We start from the raw sequence: 20661 nt of genomic DNA, 5'->3' as shown, positions 1-20661 counted from the left end.
TTAAGACCATTAGGTCAAAAGGTCACTTTTTGACTAAATCCATGACAAATTAAACAAATGACATTCCCATCAGATGTACTTTGTGTTTAGTGCTAATTAGCAAAATGATACCATGCTAAACTAAGATTGTAAACATGGTAAATATTACGCCTGCCAGCATGTCAGCATTTTCATTGTGAGCATACTGACAAGTTCAAAGCACTGCAATGCTATGTACTTGTGATGTGTGGATTTATAGCACAACTGTTACAGGTAAGAAGAATTCCTCTGCAAACATTTTTCCTACATTTACATGAAAACCAGTGCAATACAATGCAATAAATTCAAAACAACAGTAAACAGTAGCCAGAGGTTTTTCCACACTCAATCCTGACCACTGGAGAAGTGCAATGAAGAATTATGTTTATTTTTGATTGATCTATGAATTATTCTTTTGATTAATCAAGTAATGGTTTAGTGTATTAAGTGTCAAAATAAGTAAGATGGTCAGGAGTATTGTTACTTGCCTAAACCAGAAGCAACTCTATCAAACACTACACCTCGAGGCATTGGTTGGATGGCCAGATTTTTTCAAACTACTAATCTTCCATTCATTTATTAAAATCAGAAGCACACAGACTGTTAAATAAAAACCCAATTGAAAAAAAGTTGGCTCTTAAAGTGGCTCTTAATCTGATAATTGCATAATCAAAGCCTCAGCTTCTTCTATGTAAGAGTCCAGTCCCTCTTCCTTACCTTGGTGGGGGTGTTGGTGGGGATTCTGGGTATTTCCTGTCATAAACGTGCATATCATACGTTGGTGGAGAGTAGACTGGAGGCGGTTCCTCATCTGAACTGTCAGGTTCCAGTGTTCGCTCCAGAATCTAGAATGAAACACACAACACAAGTTTTGTGTCATTAAGCAGCATGTTATAGAGGATGTGATAGGGTAAGTGATAGGGGATACAGAAAAGCCACAAAGCAATACGTTGTAGTTCAATGCTCAAATGCAATCTTTAAATTCAAAATCAAATCAGTGCTTGGGTCAGCAGCATCTCTAGCAAGTCATGAAGCCCTGGGTCAATGCCCTGAGACTGAAAGGAGCCAGCAGACCATCTAGTTATTCATGTTAGGGTAATGTATGATGCCATCACACAATACCAGGAGAACAGAATGAACCCTGAAACATCTAAAAATAACACCAGCAGGGCTGGAAATATGCACCCACCATCCACCAAATTAGGGTGATTTTGTGTAGAGGCAGGTGAATTTGCTCAACCTACCAGCCATGGTGGCAGGTAAATAAAAATAGCGTAACAGAGATTTGTGACATTCCACAACGCAGATTGAATCGCAAGTCTGCTTGTTTTACTCAGACACTTTAATGAGGAGACACAGAAAAACAATGTGGGGCTTCATTACAGGGGTTTCACATTTAAGGTGTGTTGATTAATTCACAATATCAACTCATGCATTGACTAACAATCCAAAACAATTCCACCTTAAAAGTTGCCGATAGATGCCGGTAGCCTGTAAGCGGCAGTCTGTAGCTAGCTAATGTTAACTAGTAGAGATGAAAAGGCAGCAATCCTTCCATTAATGATTCACTCTTCTGATGGTTTCTTTATTTGTGATGTATTTGCAAAGAAACATTACAAAGACAGCCTGTTAAACTTGGCCAGCTTGTGCTGCATCCACAATGCCTGCAAGAAATGAAAGTTTGTTTAGCTACGTTTTCATAGCCTAGACTAACGTTAGAAATTAGATTAGCTTGACCTCTGCATGCACTGCAACTTTTCCTCAGAATGGATGTTTCCAATGCGGCTTCATTTGCTCGGCACAAGTAAGTAAATTAAATAATTCAAAACACAAACTACTTGTGTTCATTCGTCTATAAGTTAGTGCTTTATGCCACAGTAATTACAACCTACTACATCCATGTATCGCCTAAACTTTGCTAGCTGTTTGGCCACATAATATTCTCAACATGATGAAATTAATTATAAAGTCAGTTGTAGTTGACTAATGTACGTAAACTTACCACTGTAGGAACAGCGGTTACATAACCTTTGAAACGAGCCACAACTTAAGCGTGGGTGTGCATGCATGTGCATGCGTCATTCATAGGTGTGCTCCGGTACTTGAACAAATAGCATTACACTTAGAGAGAATATCAGTATTTTTCTTAAGAGTTTAAATATTTCCCTTATGAAATAAAATTGCCTGAATATTGTAGCTCTTCTTTTATTATTAACAACAACACACTGCCAGTGTTCTGACAATTTATGCTGCCTTGTCGAAAAATGCTATCTTCTGGGTTTCCATTTCAAGTTGTGTATATCCCAATAAGGTATAACTCTCACAGTATTATTACGTCTTTATGTTTTTTGATTACAAACAGGGGTAGGTGTACTGTAAGAATATGGGGAGCATATTTTGATACTCTTTATTTAAGATTTCAGGGGTTGCGTATTTCAACAGACCAATATCCCCTATCAAATAATGCTCCCACTACAGAGTAATTTTATATTACACCACTACTGACCATGTATACTTTAAAAATACAGGGAGCATGTTGAAATATTATATTATAATATCTCTATTTTATTTCAAATTTCTGGGAGACTGTGGGTCATGCACATGCATAGAAACGCTAAGCAGCACATCTCGATAGGTAACACATATCGACAGAACACCGGTTAAGAAGTGGGCGGTAAAAAATTTAGTTGCTGGTCGATTTTGTAATCCACCAGCTACAGTGGCAGGTGAAAAATGTGAATTTCTAACACTGAACACCAGCCTGTCCTAATCTGCAGAAAATCTTAATGTTTTTCATTAGCTCATTGCATACAGCAACTTCTTGTGTACATGTGATTAGGCCACAGTCAAAATGACAAATTGTTCAATTTGAGGTTGTGGTTTATATTTGCTGTTTAGATTTATATTGTCAATACTGACAGCCCGTTAAGATGGGCCAGCGTTAGATTCCCCAGTGATGCCCTTGTACCCTTTCCACTGACCTCTGGTGGGATGCTGTCATCGGAGTCTGAGCTGTCATCTGAGCCCTGTCCGTCAATGCTCATTTGGAGTAGCTGGTCAATGGTGGCATCCACAGCTCCGTTGTTGGAGCGCAGCACGCACTCAATCACCTCATAGTCCATAGAGGGGAACATGGTCTTGAAGTCCTCCATGGCCTGGTTGAATTCTAGGCGTCGGACCTGCCGGTTGGGCCTGCTGTTGTTGAGCTGCCCCTGCCCACTGCCCCCGCCCCCACCACCACTTCCACTGCTTCTGGAGCCTCCATTGCTGCTGCTGCGCCTGAACAGGCTAGTCATCCTCAGAGCCTGGCTGCCTCAGGTGCTGCCAACCTATTGATAGGATGGCTCTTCTTTTCTGTCACCAACACAAGCACTTCAGCTCCTTCACTCTCACTTGCTTTTCACTTTTTCCCAGCTCAGTTTCTCATTCTAACACAAACATGGCAGTCTTTTGATAGGAGTTTAGAAAAACTAGAGCCCCCAACCCCCCACCCCCCATCCCCCCAAATGCTACTCGTTATTCAGCTGCATCCAGCATGGCTGACTGTATTTATAGGGTGTGCAGGGACTGGAATAGTCAGGTGGTGACAGAAATTATACGTCCAAGGTCCTGTGACCAGGTAGAGATTAGACTCAAAATCTGCAAGGGAACATGCTTAGCTACATCACAGTCACCAGCACCTACAGAAAGAGAAGACAGGCAGTGTTTTAGTAAGAGAAAGCAACAAAAACATTATATACATAGTACAATATACAAATTACATCATTGCTTCTCAATTGGGACCCAGAGCTCTGCTGATTTTCATTCTACAGTAGCTCAATCAATGTGGAGTGCAGTACCACTAATAGCTAGTAGATGCTGAATCCAAATAAATCTTCAGCAGCACAGATATCCATTTAAAAAGTGAAGAAGTGAAAAAGAACAATATAGAAAGCTTTTTGGACAAATAAAAGATGTCCAGACCCTCATTAGTATTTGGAGAAAGAAGGTCATTCACAGGGGAGGTAGGGGCTAAGGATTTAGTATGCTTCAAACAAAGCATTTGTTGGATTGTCAAACAGTGTCTGATACTGTGGAAAATTCCTTTAATCATAACTGATATATAGACATATATAGAGATCACTCTTTGATAAGTAATGTTTCCTGATTAATATATAGTGTTGTAACAAAGCCTTTATTTTTTATATATTTTAGAACATATACTGTAGATTATGTGTTTACAATTGATGAAAATACATTAGAGTTGAGAGAAGAAAATGTGCATGCTCTCTGTACACACGTAATACCAACTGCTGTGAGCTTTGATGCGTTTTACCAAAGGTCGATTTCAGAGTTATGATATGTTCCATTTTAATCAAAGAAACATTGAATTTATGATCCAGAAACAACACACGAAAGTTGGTGAGAACCAAGGTTATTTCATTGAACAGAGTCTGGGAAGTTTTGTGACTGAGAAACTCTTTCTGTCTATTTAAAAAGACAGAAAAGACACTCTTCCCAGGAGTCATATCTCTCTGCCCGGATCTTCCTGTTTTAGTTTTTCAAAAACAACCTCATCCTTATCCACTTTATTCAAGGATAGTTGAGGTAATCATGTTTTTGTGTCTTTAGTCAGAAGACTCCTTGTAATGGCGCCCTCACGCGTGTAAAAGCGTAATGGCATAATAATTCATAACCAATCAGAGACTGTCAATGACTTTCGTGTGACTGTGGACCAATAGGGAACATCCCAACAACCCGCCAGGAGAATAATGTTAGTAAAATATAAGTGAATGCACAACTGAGCCTGTTCAGTTGCTTCATGAACTCGATTTTACGTGTACATTGTTTTGATACTACTGTAAAACCTATATTGCATTGAACTCTAGTCAACTCAAGTGTTTTACTGAAGAAGAATTAAACAGTGTGTGAGAGTACCTGAAGACATCTGGCCCAGCTAAAGGAAGAACAAAGTAAAGCCTCAAAGAGTTCTTCAAGATCAGCTCCGGGGAGTGGGTTTGTAAGTTCATGCACTGCAATAGGCTGTAACATTCTTGTGCATACTGTGGACGACGTGGTATATGGTGGACTCTAGGGCTGTAGTCAACCAAAGAAATGCTTAGTCGACCAAAGTCCTGTCCTGCGCAACGATCAGTCGACTAAAAAAAAAAAAAAAAAAGAGACGCAATGTCTTTTTTGATTGAACATTTATTAAACAATTATAATAGAGCATTTATAAAACAACAACGAAAAACATCAATAATACATAAAACTATAATAATAATACAATTCTTTAAAAATTAGGTTATTTTTTAAACTGCAAAGTGAGGAGTTCTGTCCTAGGTCTATAGTGACCGTCACAATCGTGCACCTGACCACACCACACGCTACAAAAAAATATAACTGCTAAAACTGCCAAATAATGAAAAATCCTAACAAAAGCTCTCGATTATACAGGCTGTATATTCTTCTTTACTTTCAAAGCTATGGGTTAACTTTTGTCCAACCGATCTAGGCGTTTTAAAACAAACACAAACAAACCCAAAATAGCCTAAAAAAACACTAATAATAATAAGCTGTATAGTAGGAAGGCCTATAGATTTATTTTCGTTTTGTTACATTATATAGGCTATTTTCAAACGCGTCAAGTGTACAAATAAATTGAGTCAAAATCTATTGAGTCAGCATAATAAAGCCGTTAAGGCTACTTACAGATCTGCAGGCCTAGTCCACCTTTTTTATGTTGTGGGCCAAAAACACTAACATGTCCACATTCTTGGGTAAAAGACAGCTCCTCGACTTGTTAACAATAAATCCTGCTTTGGAAAATATGCGCTCTGCAGGAGTGGAGGTTGCAGGGATGCAGAGCAGGCGTTTGGCTGCCCGAGCAAGTCGTGGATATCTCTCCTCATTATTTTTCCACCACGCAAGTGGCCCAGCAGTGTCCACTTTACTTCAGTCCTGAAGATAATCTTTCATTTCATCGCAAGAGAATCTTTGTGCGCTTGGCTCATCAGGATCATCCTCTGCACCATGTCCACAAAGAAGCATCACTATCTCCTTCTCTTTTGCCGTTTTCTGTTTTTTTGCCAACGGGTCCTCATCATCCCCTGTCTGCTCTGCACTGTCTCCCGAGAGGCTTAGCCTTTGTGCTAGTTTTACGACTTCAGAATAGGCCTCATCCCGTTTCTCATCATTAAGAAAAGGTAGCTGTTTGAAGCGCGGGTCCAGTACTGCAGTTAAAATGTACAGGCTGCTTGTCATCACAACTCGGTCTTTGAGTTTCCATTGACTATTTCCTGCACAAGCTTAAGTTTCAACTTCTTCTTTGTTGGACTATCGTTATCTGTGATGGCAAGATGACATTTTTTTAGATTCTCAAGCATTGGGAAGGCCGCTGACAGGGATGTGTTAGCCTCCTCCGACAACAGCTCGGTCAGTGTAATAAAGGGCTTAAGAACGTCTGTGATGTCTTCAGCCATATTCCACTGCTCTGTTGTCATGTCCAAAGTGCTGCTGTCACTCCTCTTAGTGTAATTGGGGTCCGATAAAACGGCGGTGATGGGCCAGCGCTGCTCCAACAGTCGCTCCAACATAAAGCAGGTGGAGTTCCACCGGGTGGCCACATCCTGGATTAGTTCGTGCTCAGGAGCTTTTTGCTGCACCTGTTTCTCTTTGAGACCCGTTTTTGCTTTGTGTCTAGGGGTGGGACGATACAGGTACCTCACGATTCAATTCTGTGGCAATATGTGGTCCACGATATGATAATATCACGATTCGCGATATCTACGATATTGAATATATTGGAAAAAATTTCATCAACGATATATCACGATATATGTGACTGAAAAGAAAAAGAAGGAATAAGGAAATAAGGAAATTTTATGCATTTATTAATGCCAACATTTCCAACATTGTGCAAAGAAATATGCATTTGCATAACTCACTGCCTCCTGGTCTTAAATGTAAACACTGTACATCTAGACAGATAAAAGTGCATGAACATTACAAAACAACATGAACATTAACATGTGTAAACCATAATACTGAAACGTCAGTAGTAAGTTACTGTAAACGGTGGACACATCAAGGCATATTCTTCTTGAGGAAAACTAACTGATCAGCATGCTCAGATGTAAGAGCACACCTCTGAGCAGAGATTATGTCACCGGTGGTAGAAAAGATTCTCTCTGATGGCACGCTAGTCCCTGGCACACACAGGTACCTCTGGGCCAGCTTGGCAAGGTGTGGGTACTTGCATGCCTCAGATTTCCACCAACCCAACGGCTCATCTGACAGTGGTAGAGGTGAGGATTCTTGATATTGCTGAACCTCCTTTTTAGCCTTGGAGTTAGGTGATGATGATGGGGTCAGGTAAGATCTGGCATGCTGGAATGTTTGTCCAAGGAGGTTTGCAAGTGCGGATCTCCTTTTTTTTGGTGTGTGTGGTGGTCGGTCCTCATCACTGGTGTCATCAGCAGGACCACTCTCTTCAGTGCTTCCTCCCTCCTCTACATTACCATCAGACTGCATTCCCACATCTGCATTCCCCTATAAGACAAAAAAGCATTTGGCACATCTTCATTGTTATTTTTGTTATTAATGAAATAACATGTTCATCACAACAAGAAATCCTCAGCCCCTAATCATTTTAAAATTTAACACATCTTTGCACATGGTTAGATGTGTGGATGACATTTTCTACCAGCAGTGCAAGAGTTGAAAGTTTAAAAGGTACAAATACAATGAGAATTTCAATGACCCAAGTAACTGCTGTTCAGTTTTTACAAGTTGTAATTACCATCAGGGCAGCAGCCTTGGACACAACCATGGCATACGTCTCCTGCACTTCTGAAGGCGACAAGAAGAGCATCGACTTAAACCTGGGGTCTAAGGCGGAGGCAACGTGAGAGGAAGTTTTTCTCCTCTGCAGACATGTAGCGCTTTGATAGGTCTCCATGGATGGCACACTTTATGTCCTTGACGAGAGGGGCATCCTCAATTGTGCTGAGTGTGTTGCTCAGAAGTTGGGCGTGAAGAGGAGCAATGATGGAAACAGTTGGACTTTTCTCCTCACACATGCTCTTTGTTGCTACCAGCATTGGATGGAGGGCTTTCACAACCTCTTCTGCATTCTTGATGTCTCCATCAGTCAGGGTAGAGATGTCAGTGGTATTCTTTCTGACCTTTAAAGAAGGAAGGAAAAGAACAGAATGAAGTCAAAAGTTTAAACTTTATAATGCACATATTCCTTATTAATCCAGACCAAGAAGTCAGGAAAAAGCACTTTACACTAAGGAACAAAATATATATCATGTTAACAATAATATTTTATAACACATTACAGTTATCATATGCAATTAAGTAACAAAACAATAAACGCCTTACCTCTGGAGATAAGAGGGCAGCAGTAACAGCTGGCTGTTGCTCAAGAAACCGGCTGATCATCTCATAGGCACTGTTCCAGCGGACAACAACATCAGTTATCAGCTTGTGGTGCGGAAGGCCTAACATCTTCTGGTTCCTCTTCAGTGCCTCAGCTGCTGAGGTGCTCCTGTGGAAGAATGTGCAAATTCTCCTAATTCTCCCGAGCAGTCGAGCGACATTTGGCAGTTTGAGGGCACGCTGCACGCGAGATTCAAAACATGAGCGAAACAGCGAACGTGTGGATATCCAGCAATCTCAACAGCTACGGACATATTCGCTGCGTTGTCAGTCACCACTGCTGGCTCTTTCTCGGTGAGCTTCCACTCGTCTACAGCCGTCTTAAGCACCTCTGCCATGTGAGCGCCAGTATGACTGTCATTCATAGCCCGAGTCTGAAGGGCGTAGCTTTGGGCATCCCAGTTGTCGTCTATGAAGTGGGCAGTAATAGTTACGAAGGACTCGGTGGCCCTTGACGTCCAACCATCACAGGTTAGTGCAACTCGTTTAGCAGACCGGAGCGCACCCTCCACTTTGGCTCTGGTATCTGCATACAATGCAGGGATGACTTTGTCTGTAAAGTGCCGACGACTCGGTATCTCGTATCTCGGTTCCAGTGTTGTCAACATTCTGCAAAATCCATCATTCTCGACCACGCTGTAAGGGCGAAGGTCCTTGCAAATAAATTCGGCGATGGACTTAGTGATACTCTGTGCCCTCGGCGACCCAAAGGGGAGCTTTGCTTTGAACGCAGTAGTGATTGTCGGCTGACTTGGTTTACCCTCATTATCACCTGAGAGTAGTTCACCGTGATAGCGAGCGAGGTGCATTTGCAGATTCGTAGTGTTGCAGTTATATTTTATCTTTGCAAAGCAGTTCTTGCAGATTGCATAGTTTTTATCCAGTGCCTTTCCGTCGACTGTCTCGTAAAACCCGAAGTGTCTCCACACTTTAGAGTGGAAACTAGCGGGTGGGTCTTTGATTAGTTTTTTATTGTTTTCCGCCATTCTTCTCGCTTCTCTTTTTTTCTGCAATTCTCTGTTGTTTAGTTAACTTGTGTTCTTCACCGGCCGCTGTTTGTGCCACTTTACCCCTATTTACTCGAACAGCGCCCCCATAAACAGAATGGTAGATATTGGGTAGTGACAGTGACAATGACAACGGGTAAATTAATCATTTTGTGTTGTAATAAAATATCGATATTGGGCGTTAGTGTATCGATTATTTATTGCGACAGAGAGCACAACAATATATTGCAATATCGATTTTTTTTCCCACCCCTATTTGTGTCCCTTTTTGAAGTGCCCAACAAGATGTCGTGCCGCAGCCACCGTGCGCGACACCGGGTTTTCTTTTAAGGCAGCATTTACGCACAGCTGCAGGGTGTGGCCTGCACACCTAACCAACTCCACATCTGGCCACTGACCGGATCCCTTCAGTAATTCCACACAGAGGACCATGTTGGCAGCGTTGTCCGTTACCACTGACACCCGCTTCTCTGGTGGAATGTGGTCCGCTCTGGTGAAGCGTCCGCGACTTGAGTGAGTCGCGCAGCGACATTTTCTCTTGTGTGCGCTTCATCCATCTGCTTTGTTTCTAACACAACGCTATTCATTTTCCAGTCCGCATCGATAAAATGGGCCGTAACTGTCATGTATGCCTCCATTCTAAGTGAAGACCACAAATCAGTGGTGAGGCCTACAGCCTCGGAGGATTGGAGTAACTGGTTTACATTTACTTTAAGTCCATCAAACCGCGAACTTAGCGCACGCATGACAGTCTCCCGTGCTGGCACAGTATATCTTGGCTCGACGATTTTAAACATGTTCTTAAAGCCCTCTCCTTCCACCGTATTGACTGGTCTCATATCTTGGGCGATGTAATGCACAATCCCCTTAGTGATGTCCTCCTTTCTCTTCGCCGACAGAGGATGGACCAACTCCAGTTGCGTCTGGGTGCTTCCTGACGCCTGTGGCATGGCCTGTGGATGCGCCTAGTACATAACCAATAAAATATATAAACGTTTCGACATTAGACATAGCAAAGCTGTCTGACACATTTATATCTCGCTTACCGCTTTTAGGTGATAGGTCATATTGGTCGTTGAGCTATGGTAAGTTAGCTTTAGGCCGCATAGCTTGCACTCCACAGTCTTGTCGTCTTTTTTTGTAAAATGCAGCCAAACAAAAGATTTAGATTTCTTGGACATTTTTTCGACTAAAGCCCAAAACAAGTAGCGTTCTAACTGAATGAATACAGCAAAACTACCTATATTCCTTACTGAGCGCGAAGCAGCAGTGCAGCCAGCCACAGGTGCGGTTCCTGAGAGTTCATGTGGTGCGCTAAACTGTGGCGCCGTTATAAAATAGCCTAAATTAAAGCATTTAAAGTTTGCTATAAAACATAGGCTAATTATATTTAGAATACAGTAATATATAACTGCTAATAAAAGGAATAAATATCAAGGAGTAAATCAATGAAAATTTCTTTATTGGTAAAAAAACAAACAAAAAAAAAACAAAAAAACGATTAGTCGACTAAACGACTAAAGTTGACAGCCCTAGTGGACTCTGAGAACTGACTGTATTCAGGAAATGTAGAGGTCTGGAAGGAGAATCTAGCTGTAGCTTTCTCTTAATCTATTTGTGATCGCTGCCTCTCTTTACCTCACCTCTCCTTCCTTCCTGCCTCACTGGGGGTTCACTGTAGTTGGTGGCTGCCCAGTGCCTCATGGCAGTGCCAGGCCCCATCCACTGAGTCTGGCTTTGATGTAAACACGATGTAATTTATAAAAATTACTTGAAATGGAATTAGACCCAACTCTAAAAAGGCACTGGTCAGGGGGGACTGACCAGAGAAATTGTTATAGCTTTTGCATCAGATAAATCACGTTTCAACTGCAAAACTCTTAACTCCTAATGTGCTCCACTAGCTTTATGAGCCTAACCAGCTTTATACAAGACTGAAAAACATTTCATATTAAATGACCCATTCAATATGTTACTCAGAGTTAAGATTAGTTAATTACAGTTTTAACATACAGATAGCCAAACTAGTTACAGTAATTGTCTTGTTTATCAGAACAATTGCTTATGGCTTCATGTGGTCAGTGCAACAGACTGTAGTTGTGAATTATGACACTCAGTTAAGTGTAACAGAGAGCTTGTTTTTGCTGCATTTTATAATAGTGAAGTGGGGTTCTTAAAGTGTAAATACTGAGCTTCAATGCACTGGTTTTCATCATTCATGACTGGACAGAACAGAGTCCAAATATGTCTATCATATGTATGTGTTTATTATGTGTGATACAAGGCTTAATGGTAAGTTTATAATACCTCCGGGGCTGGCTGGACTGATGACTGGCAACTCATTTGAATGCCACACGACAGTTGGAGTGAAGTCCACAGCGAGGACGGTTCAAAACAGGCTCCTCGGGTCAGGACTGAAGTCATGCAAAGCTAGAAAAAAGATTTGTCTTTTTGAAGGACGCATGAATCAAGCCACGTATAAGGTTGTCCTGGAAGAAAACTTGCGTCCTTCCGCTCTGACAATGTTCCCCAATTTGAGGATTGTTTTTTCCAGCAGGACAATGCTCCATGCCACACAGCCAGGTCAATCAAGGTGTGGATGGAGGAGCACTAGATCAAGACCCTGTCATGGCCAGCACAAACTCCAGACCTGAACCCAATTAAAAATCTCTGGAATGTGATCAAGAGGAAGATAGATGGTCACAAGCCATCAAAGAAAGCATAGCTGCTTGAATTTTTGTGCCAGGATAGGCATAAAGTCACCCAACAGCAATGTGAAAGACTGGTGAAGAGCATGCCAAGACACATGAAAGCTGTGATTGAAAATCCCAACCCCCAAACCCGCAAATTAAAGCGAACATCACGAAAACTTGAAAGGAAATGGCATTCCAACAACCTGGAAGAATCTCGTTTAGTCTAGCAAGATAGTCTTAAAACATATAGGAAGGCCCTCCGTAATGCCAGAGCAGCTTACTACTCATCATTAATAGAGGAAAATAAAAACAACCCCAGGTTTCTTTTCAGCACTGTGGCAAGTCAAGCTCTACTGAACCATGTATTCCTATAGCCCTCAGTAGTAACGACTTCATGAGTGTTCATGAGAACTATTAGAGAAAAAAAATAATCATGTCCTGCCATCAAACGGTACCGATTTATCTTCAAACACAGGAACCTTAGAAACAACTGTAAAACCTGATATATATTTTGACTGCTCCTATCGACCTTCTTCAGCTAACTTTGACGATTAATTCATCTAAGCCATCAACATGTCTCTTAGACCCCATTCCAACTAGGCTGCTTAAAAACGTTTTACCCTTAGTTAGCACTTCTTTATTGGATATGATCAATCTGTCTTTATTAACAGGCTATGTACCACAATCCTTTAAAGTAGCTGTAATTAAACCACTTCTTAAAAAGCCCACTCTTGATCCAGGGGTTTTAGCCAACTATAGAAGATCCTTGAGAAAGCAGTCGCCAATCAGTTTTGTGACTTTCTAAATAACAATTTAGTTACTAATTAATTTAATTGAGGATTTTCAGTCAGGATTTAGAGTGCATCATAACACAGAGACAGCACTGGTGACAATTACAAATGACCTTTTAATTGCATCAGACAATGGACTTGTCTCTGTACGTCTTGTTAGATCTTAGTGCTGCACTCGACACCATTGACCATCACAGCCTATTACAGAGACTGGAACATGTAATTGGCATTAAAAAGGAACTGCACTAAGCTGGTTTAAATTCTATCAGATTGATCTCAGTTTGTACATGTTAATGGTGAGTCTTCAGTGCACGCCAAAGTTAGTCACGGAGTTCCACAAGGTTCTGTGCTTGGACCGATTCTATTCACCTTAAATATGCTTCCTTTAGGCAATATTATTAGGAAATGATGTTAAACTCTGACAAAACTGAAGTTATTGAACTTGGCCACAGACATGTCCGAGACACATTATCTAAAGACGTAGTTGCTCTAGATGGCATTGCCCTGGCCTCCAGCACCACTGTAAGGTAATCTTTGATCAGGATTTATCCTTTAACTCCCACATGAAACAAACTTCAAGGACTGCCTTCTTTCACCTACGCAACATTACAAAAATCAGGCACATCCTGTCTCAAAATGATGCTGAAAAACTAGTGCATGCATTTGTTACTTCTAGGTTGGACCATTGCAATTCCTTATTATCTGGCTGCCCGAATAAGTCCCTTAAGACTCTCCAGTTGATCCAGAATACTGCAGCACATGTACTGACAAGAACTAGGAAAAGAGATCATATTTCTCCAGTATTAGCTTCTCTGCACTGGCTCCCTGTAAAATCCAGAATAGAATTTAAAATCCTTCTCCTCACCTACAAAGCTCGTAATGGTCAGGCACCATTGTATCTTAAAGAGCTCATAATTCCTTATTACCTGACTAGAATACTGCACTCCCAGAATGCAGGGTTACTTGTGGTTCCGAGAGTCTCCAAAAGTAGATTGGGAGCCAGAGCCTTCATTTATCAAGCTTGGGTTCAGGAGGCAGACACCATATCTCCACATTTAAGAGTAGGCTTAAGACTTTACTTTTTGATAAAGCTTATAGTTAGGGCTGGCTTGGGTGAGTCCTGAACCATCCCTTAGTTATGCTGCTATAGGCCTAGACTGCTGGGAGACTTCCCATGATGCACCTCTTTCAGATGATGCAGATGTATGTGTCCCTGCTCGACAACTACAGTTGTTGTTATTGGCTCTGTTACTAATACTGTTATTATTATCCTATAGCTGTCATTCCTATCATTATTATTAATGTTACCATTACATTATTACTATTGTAAAAATTCTAGGTGGTATTTGCATTGTGCTTCCCTCTCCCCATTTTGAATTTACTGTGCAATTTTAGGCAATTTTTTGCCATTTACAGGCATTTACTCCTAGAGAATTGATCAGATCGACTTCAAATTTGGGCAGTGCAATTCACTTTATTTTTATTTATATAGCGGCAATTCATAACAGAAGTTATCTCACTGCACTTTTCCTATAGAGCGGGGGGGGCATGATGGCTCATTATTAGCACTGAATAATGAGCCATCATTATTAGCACTGAAACAGGAAGTTATTGTAACTTGAGTGTTCACTGTCCAATCTGCCCCAAACATCACATGTTTAATAAGAGTCCCGGTCAGAGGACATCTACATGCCAATCAGGAGTTATAATCATTGCGCCACCTACTGGCAACAGGAAGTAAGCCTTGTGAGACAATCATCATTTGATTTACATGAAATTTTCATGGTGCGGTCTACACTTGATATACTGGAACATAACGTATAATTAGTAGGTGTTCTCTAGCGCCACATAGTGGATTCTGGAAGTGACATTTAACTCCTTCGTGCAGGTCACACATGAAACGTCAGAGCAGTGTCGACCGACCTCCAGTAACGACGCGGCACACTCGACATGCGGGAACGTGCGAGGGCCCGTTCATCGCCGCTTGCAGCTTTAATTTTATTTGGAATTTGGGAGAAATGTTGCCAGTAATTTATAGATCTAGAAGGGCACTTGGACAGCGCAGACCTCCAGCCAAGGCCAATAGTCCAGTCTTCTATGATATGCAAATCTGCAAGCGCAACCACTAATATGTGGTCGAGTGGATTTGGGGGGTCTGATATTGTCTGATATTGTTTGACTAAAAACTAAAAATTTTCACAGAATTTTAAGCTATTTTCATAAAAATATTTCCGGGGGAGGGGGACGTGTGTTTTTCCCCATTAGCAAGAAAAAAAGTGAAACAAATATCCTTACTCATGAAGTAGGCCTAAGCGTGATGTCCTGCAGTAATCCTTCACATTACTGCACATAAAAAAATAATCACAAAAAACATTGGTAAAACAAGGCTTATAGTGAAGGGATTTGAACCGTGATTTGCTCATCCTCCCAAAATCAGGGTGAAGCTACTAACCAGCTGATGATTAGGATTGAATATTTTAAATAACTAATGTTTCTAGAGCATCAACAGTGTTTACAACAGTAAAGTCATTATATAAACTCAATATCTCACTAGAAACAAACTCAATTCAATTTTATTTTAATAGCGTCAATTCATAAGGTTCTCATTGCACTTTTCCTATAGAGCAGGTCTAGACGTGTACTCTTTATAATAAATCTAAAATGTTAGTAAATAAATCATATTCCTGTCATCAAAATACTGAGTGATGTCTGTGTTCTTCAGTCCTTCCTCCTGGCCTCCTCCTTCTGCTGCTGATGTGATTTACTGCAGGTAAGTTATAGCTGGTAGAGAGAGGAGGGGCTGGTTTGTCTCAGCCAGCAGTAAGTTTACAAGAATTTACCAAATTTTAAAATTCGTGGCAAACTAAAATAAACAGACTACATACAGACAGCTTAGTTTCAGCTTGTTTGTAACAATTCACTATTAGCCGAGCTAGCTCGCTGCGCTTGTGTAAAACAGAGAGGTGATCAGTATCATTTGCTATTGTGAGTGCTAGGCGTGTGAAGGCAGATGATTTTAGACGCAGTGTAATGCTAGCAACTTGTTAATCACAAGGCTATTTTACTCTAAATGGAAGCATAAACTACATTCATGCTGTATTGAAGAAAACTAGGGATTGAGACCATAAACTCATTAGGAAAATGTTTATTGAGGTAATAAATCAAGTGAGAAGGTGGGTCATGCTCTCATACACTTCTATACAATCAGACTTCTTTTTGCAACCAGTAGAGTCACCCCCTGCTGGCCTTTAGAAAGAATGCAGGTTTAAGGCACTTCTGCATTGGCTTTACTTTTTAGACCCAGAGGTTATGTCCACTTTTTTTAATACAGTCTACGTCTACTTGGCGGGACACAACCTCTCAGCTGAGCTGCTGGTAATTCACAGCACTGTGAACTCACGAAACTAAGAAACTGACTTTGCAATGCAGAATTGAAAATCACATTAATATGTTATGTTTAATAACCAATATGTAACAGTGTGAAGTTTTGATTTAATGTGCTGATTTTGATGCAGGGACAATAGACCCTGAACTAACAGGAACTGGTTACACATGTCCGCCAATCGCGAAAAGATAAAGATGAGATGACTGGTTTAGTTTAATAGCTAATGAAACAAGATATGTGAATATGCATTTACACAACAAATTGATCAAACAACGAATTGATCATAGCTTGCAATAAGACAAAACGTAAGATGGAATGCTCACATCCCCTCAGTGTTCATGGGTGTATGCCTGTTCATAAGGCTATTGTCGCCCCTCCTCTTTTCATCCCTTTCAGGGGGGAGAAAGCAAATACACATTCCTGTGTATGTCAGGAACGCTGACATGTATTGTTTTTATTTTACTATTTCATATACATATAGTATATAAATATACATAGGTATGTGTATTGTCATAATAACAGATGTTGTAACATAGTATTACACCGGCTCATAGATGGCAATCAGGTAGTGATCAGTGGTTGATATCCCAATTCCTAAGATGTGTTTGGTGCCTTTCAGCAACGGAGGAGGCCATGCTTTCAAACATGGGACATTTACCAACTTCATTAATTCTTTAGAAAAGAAATTAGAAAAGTAAATAAAAGAAAAGGAAAAAAAGTTAGGAAAGTCAGAATTGTGACAAACCACTCCGTCTACAGAACACCCAAGTAGGGGTGTGCGAAAATGTCATCATCCTGCTGAGAGAGAGACAGCAGACTCAAGCCGAGTTGCCACATGGGACTGAGCGCACCCGAGGATGCCCAAGAGCTCCAGGGAGCTCCACACGAGAATCGACCTTGCTTTGTTGAACCTGGGGCAGTGCATTAAATGACCACTTTTGCACTTGGTCACTCCTGGTGCCTTGCCTGACCACAGTCACAGCCCACCCTATCCAGTATGTCAGCAAAGTGGTCTGTGATGACACAGAGATGGTCTGCTCTGTGACTGACCAGTTCTGCCTCCTCTGCGGGCCACTCCCTCGGTCCACCAAAGTCACAGCTGCCTGAAGAATCTCTCCAGGTCCTTGAAACGGCTCCTCATGCTTTTGATGACTGCATCAAGGAGTTGGCTCTTCAATCTATCAACATAAAATGGAATTTTAAGTAGTTTAAAATGTGAAATAGAGGTGTCCTTGCCTTTTAAAACAAACTGGCATATAAACACCATCTGATGGAAGGACACACCTTCAACTCACATATACCATCTTACTCCACTTAAGTCTTCTCTGTAGTGTCTGTGCAGCTGTTTATGTTTTGTTATTGTCTTGTTTCTGTTGATTGCTCCTGTTTTTATTTTGTATTGTAATGTTATTCTGTTTTTTGTACTCTAGAACAGGAACCTACTGTAAACCAGTTTTAACTGAGTCAGGCCAGTTTAAATGTAACACATTTTAACATCTGTAAGGTTACTTTTAATCTTTTCCTGTATAATAATAAAGAAATTAAATTATATGAAAATGAATGTGCAATTAAAACACGTCACACAGTGAACCAGATTGAGTGAGCCCTTTCATGAACAACAGGCAAATGGAACTATATCAACATATGTTCTCATTTTCCCTTTTTCCATTTGATACCTGTCGAATCTATCCCTGCTCTCCTGGCTTAAAGCTCTGGAGTCCTGAAGAAAGCCTTCAAGGCTTTCTCCATCTGTTGTGTACATACCTGTGAGCATAAGCATTGCAGTCTCAAACACCTTTAAGTGTAGTGTAACACTGTCTTCCTGAAGCTTCAGACTTAGACTGCATAGACACCAACAATGTCACTATAGACTTACTAACACGACACTATACTCAATCACTCAAAACAATAGAGGGAAAAAAACATAGAAAAAACTGACCAGCTCAAAACTTTCAGGATATCCTGTACCAGGACCACAAACAGGAGGTGGCTGTAGTCCTTTAAGATCTGGACACACTTCTTGGCTCTCCCGATCATGTCTGCGCTGGCTGATCTGGAAAAAGCATACATATCACACTTGTTCAACAATGAGAATATAACCCAGTAATGCAAATGCAAATTGAGAAACAGGAGTCTTCGCCACAACAATGACTTCCTGGTTTCAATGGTGTTCTCCATATGTGCCAACACCACAGCGTAGTCCTTTATGAGGGTCTGAAGAGCTCTCTTCACATGGGGGAGCCACCTTGTTCCCCCCAGTGGTAAGCTTCCAGATCTTATGCTGGAGGACCCCACTTAGCGCATTGAGCTCTCTCCAGGCTTTGGGCGAATAGTGGTACTGTTTGTAGAGGCCTTTATGTCCATATTTAAAACTACTATCAAACATCTATTTATGAAACATAACACAATTTCATGAAGAAAAGTTAGTTCAAATGAGTTTCACACTTAACTTACCAGCATTAAGAGCTGCACAGTGTCAACAGCAGTGGCATGTTGGAGTTCTTCTACTGCCAAGAACACATTCTTTGGCTCACCATCTTTCAGCATGCTGACAAAAACTCCCTCAAGGTCACGGACGCTCACATCAGTGGTGAAGTCTGCCAGACACTGAGGGACTTGGCATCCATTAGGTCCTCCAATAATGGTTCCCAAAGGTCATCAAATATGACCGTGCCTAACCTTAAGAGAAACAAATGGATAGCTTTCATGAATCCTAATAGAATTCCCTGTCTGCAACTCACATTTAGTCAACATTTAGTTTGCTTTACCTTTCTTACTTGCTTTATACTTCTGTTTATTGTTCTGCACCAAAATAACAAAGCAAATTACTATGTGTAAACCTATTTAGCAATAAAGCTGATTCAGATTCAAAATTCATTCAGCCACCTTTGTTTTTAAATCATAGCCATACAACATTCATAGACTAGTACAGACGTTTTAGACTGTTAAACTCTTAAATGATACCTCAGGATTTCCCCCCCTGAACTTTAACCTTGATTGGGGCTTTATCAAATATTTTTCTCGAAAACACAAAATGCTAAACCCTGCGAGTGAAAGGTTTGACTGACAGAATGACAAAAAGTGTTACATTAGATAGATACTTGCCTTTGACAAGCCATGTCGGTGTGGTATTGCGTACCCAGGTCAATCCCATTCTTCTGTTGAAGAGCAAGCGCACTGGAGTATGCAGTGAACGGCTGCATGTTTTTGGAAATACGATATGCTGTGGTAATCAGTTTTACGAGTACCTGACTTGCCTCAGCGCTCATGTTCCGTAAAAGCACCAGCAAGGCCATATGGCCGCATAGCTGCGGTAGGATAACAGAGTGCCAGCAGGCCTTGGACCAGCTGACCACCTGCCACTTAACGTAATGTGCATGAATGCATAAAATAATCAATAAATAAAAGTATTGTGGTGAATGTATCCAAATTTAACGGCGTAAAATAAATTGATTTTTCTCTAAAAATCTACTCAAGAGTAAAAAGTATGCTGCATTAAAACTACTCCGACAAGTCCAATTTACTCAAAAAAGTTACTTGAGTACATGTAACGGAGTTAATGTAACTTGTTACTAACCACCTCTGACGGAAAGTCCGTTGATCTCACCTATGCGCCGAGGCTAAAGCAAACAATAAGGCCGTCTTCAAGGATAACATTTTTTACTCCACTTGTTCCAAAGAGGGAACAGAAGAGTGTTTAGTACAGTGGGAAGATCCCATGGAGCCAGTGGTCTAGATGTAGGCAATTTACGGCATGCACCCTTCATGAATCGACACACTAAAAGGGTGTTGATTCATATCTTTCCGTCAAAACCAATATGGTAGGCTGAAACTGCTGCCAGGTACACCTTGATGGTTGAGAAAGCCTTACCCTTCAATAAGGACCTGTAACACTGAAAATTAATAGCTTGTGACTCTGAGCACCAGCTCTCAAACACATGCCACTTATGCAATACAACGTCCTAGTTGTCCTAGTGTCAGTAACAATGTGAGGGAGTCCCACTGTAAGCCCATAGAGCTAACCTCTCTGGGTGGGGGTAGAATATTCCCCCGTGCCTGAGACAGCAGGTCCCTGCATAGTGATAATGACCACGGCAGGCGGGACAGAAGTTGAAAAATCTCTGCTAGCCAGTGCTTCCCTGGCCAACGCGGGGCTACCAGGATCATAGACCTCCTTCCCTCACTCTGGCCAGTTGGAGGAATGAGGGCTACTGGGGGAAATACATAAGAGGGTCTGCAGCCTCTCATGTCCCAGCAAATCCACCCCCAGCAGGGCCCTCTGATCATGTAGAGAGAAGAACAGTGTGCACTAATCATTCTCCACTGTTGCATATGTCCACGGT

The 20661-nt window shown here is 41.2% G+C and overlaps 1 protein-coding gene across 8 annotated transcripts in view; it reads right to left on the bottom strand.

The window, feature by feature from the left end:
• cuedc1b (CUE domain containing 1b) overlaps positions 1-20661 on the bottom strand; it is a 61238-nt gene that overhangs the window by 28583 nt on the left and 11994 nt on the right. For 4 of the 8 annotated variants that reach the window (XM_044202291.1, XM_044202292.1, XM_044202293.1 and 1 more), the window contains 3 exons: positions 4936-5156; positions 3000-3698; positions 736-863 (listed from right to left, as the gene is read on the bottom strand). In XM_044202291.1, the coding sequence (XP_044058226.1) occupies positions 736-863; positions 3000-3314 (443 nt within the window). In that variant the 5' untranslated portion in view covers positions 3315-3698; positions 4936-5156. Of the gene's footprint in view, positions 1-735; positions 864-2999; positions 3699-4935; positions 7549-7798; positions 10415-11756; positions 11880-20661 lie in introns of those variants that run through there. The other 4 variants (XM_044202287.1, XM_044202290.1, XM_044202289.1 and 1 more) reach the window with 4 other exon arrangements.

The sequence above is a fragment of the Siniperca chuatsi genome, linkage group LG7 (genome assembly GCF_020085105.1).
Source record: "Siniperca chuatsi isolate FFG_IHB_CAS linkage group LG7, ASM2008510v1, whole genome shotgun sequence".
NCBI classification, from domain to species: domain Eukaryota; kingdom Metazoa; phylum Chordata; class Actinopteri; order Centrarchiformes; family Sinipercidae; genus Siniperca; species Siniperca chuatsi.
Note: the sequence above shows the minus strand (reverse complement) of the source record. Positions and strands in the feature narration are given on the sequence as shown.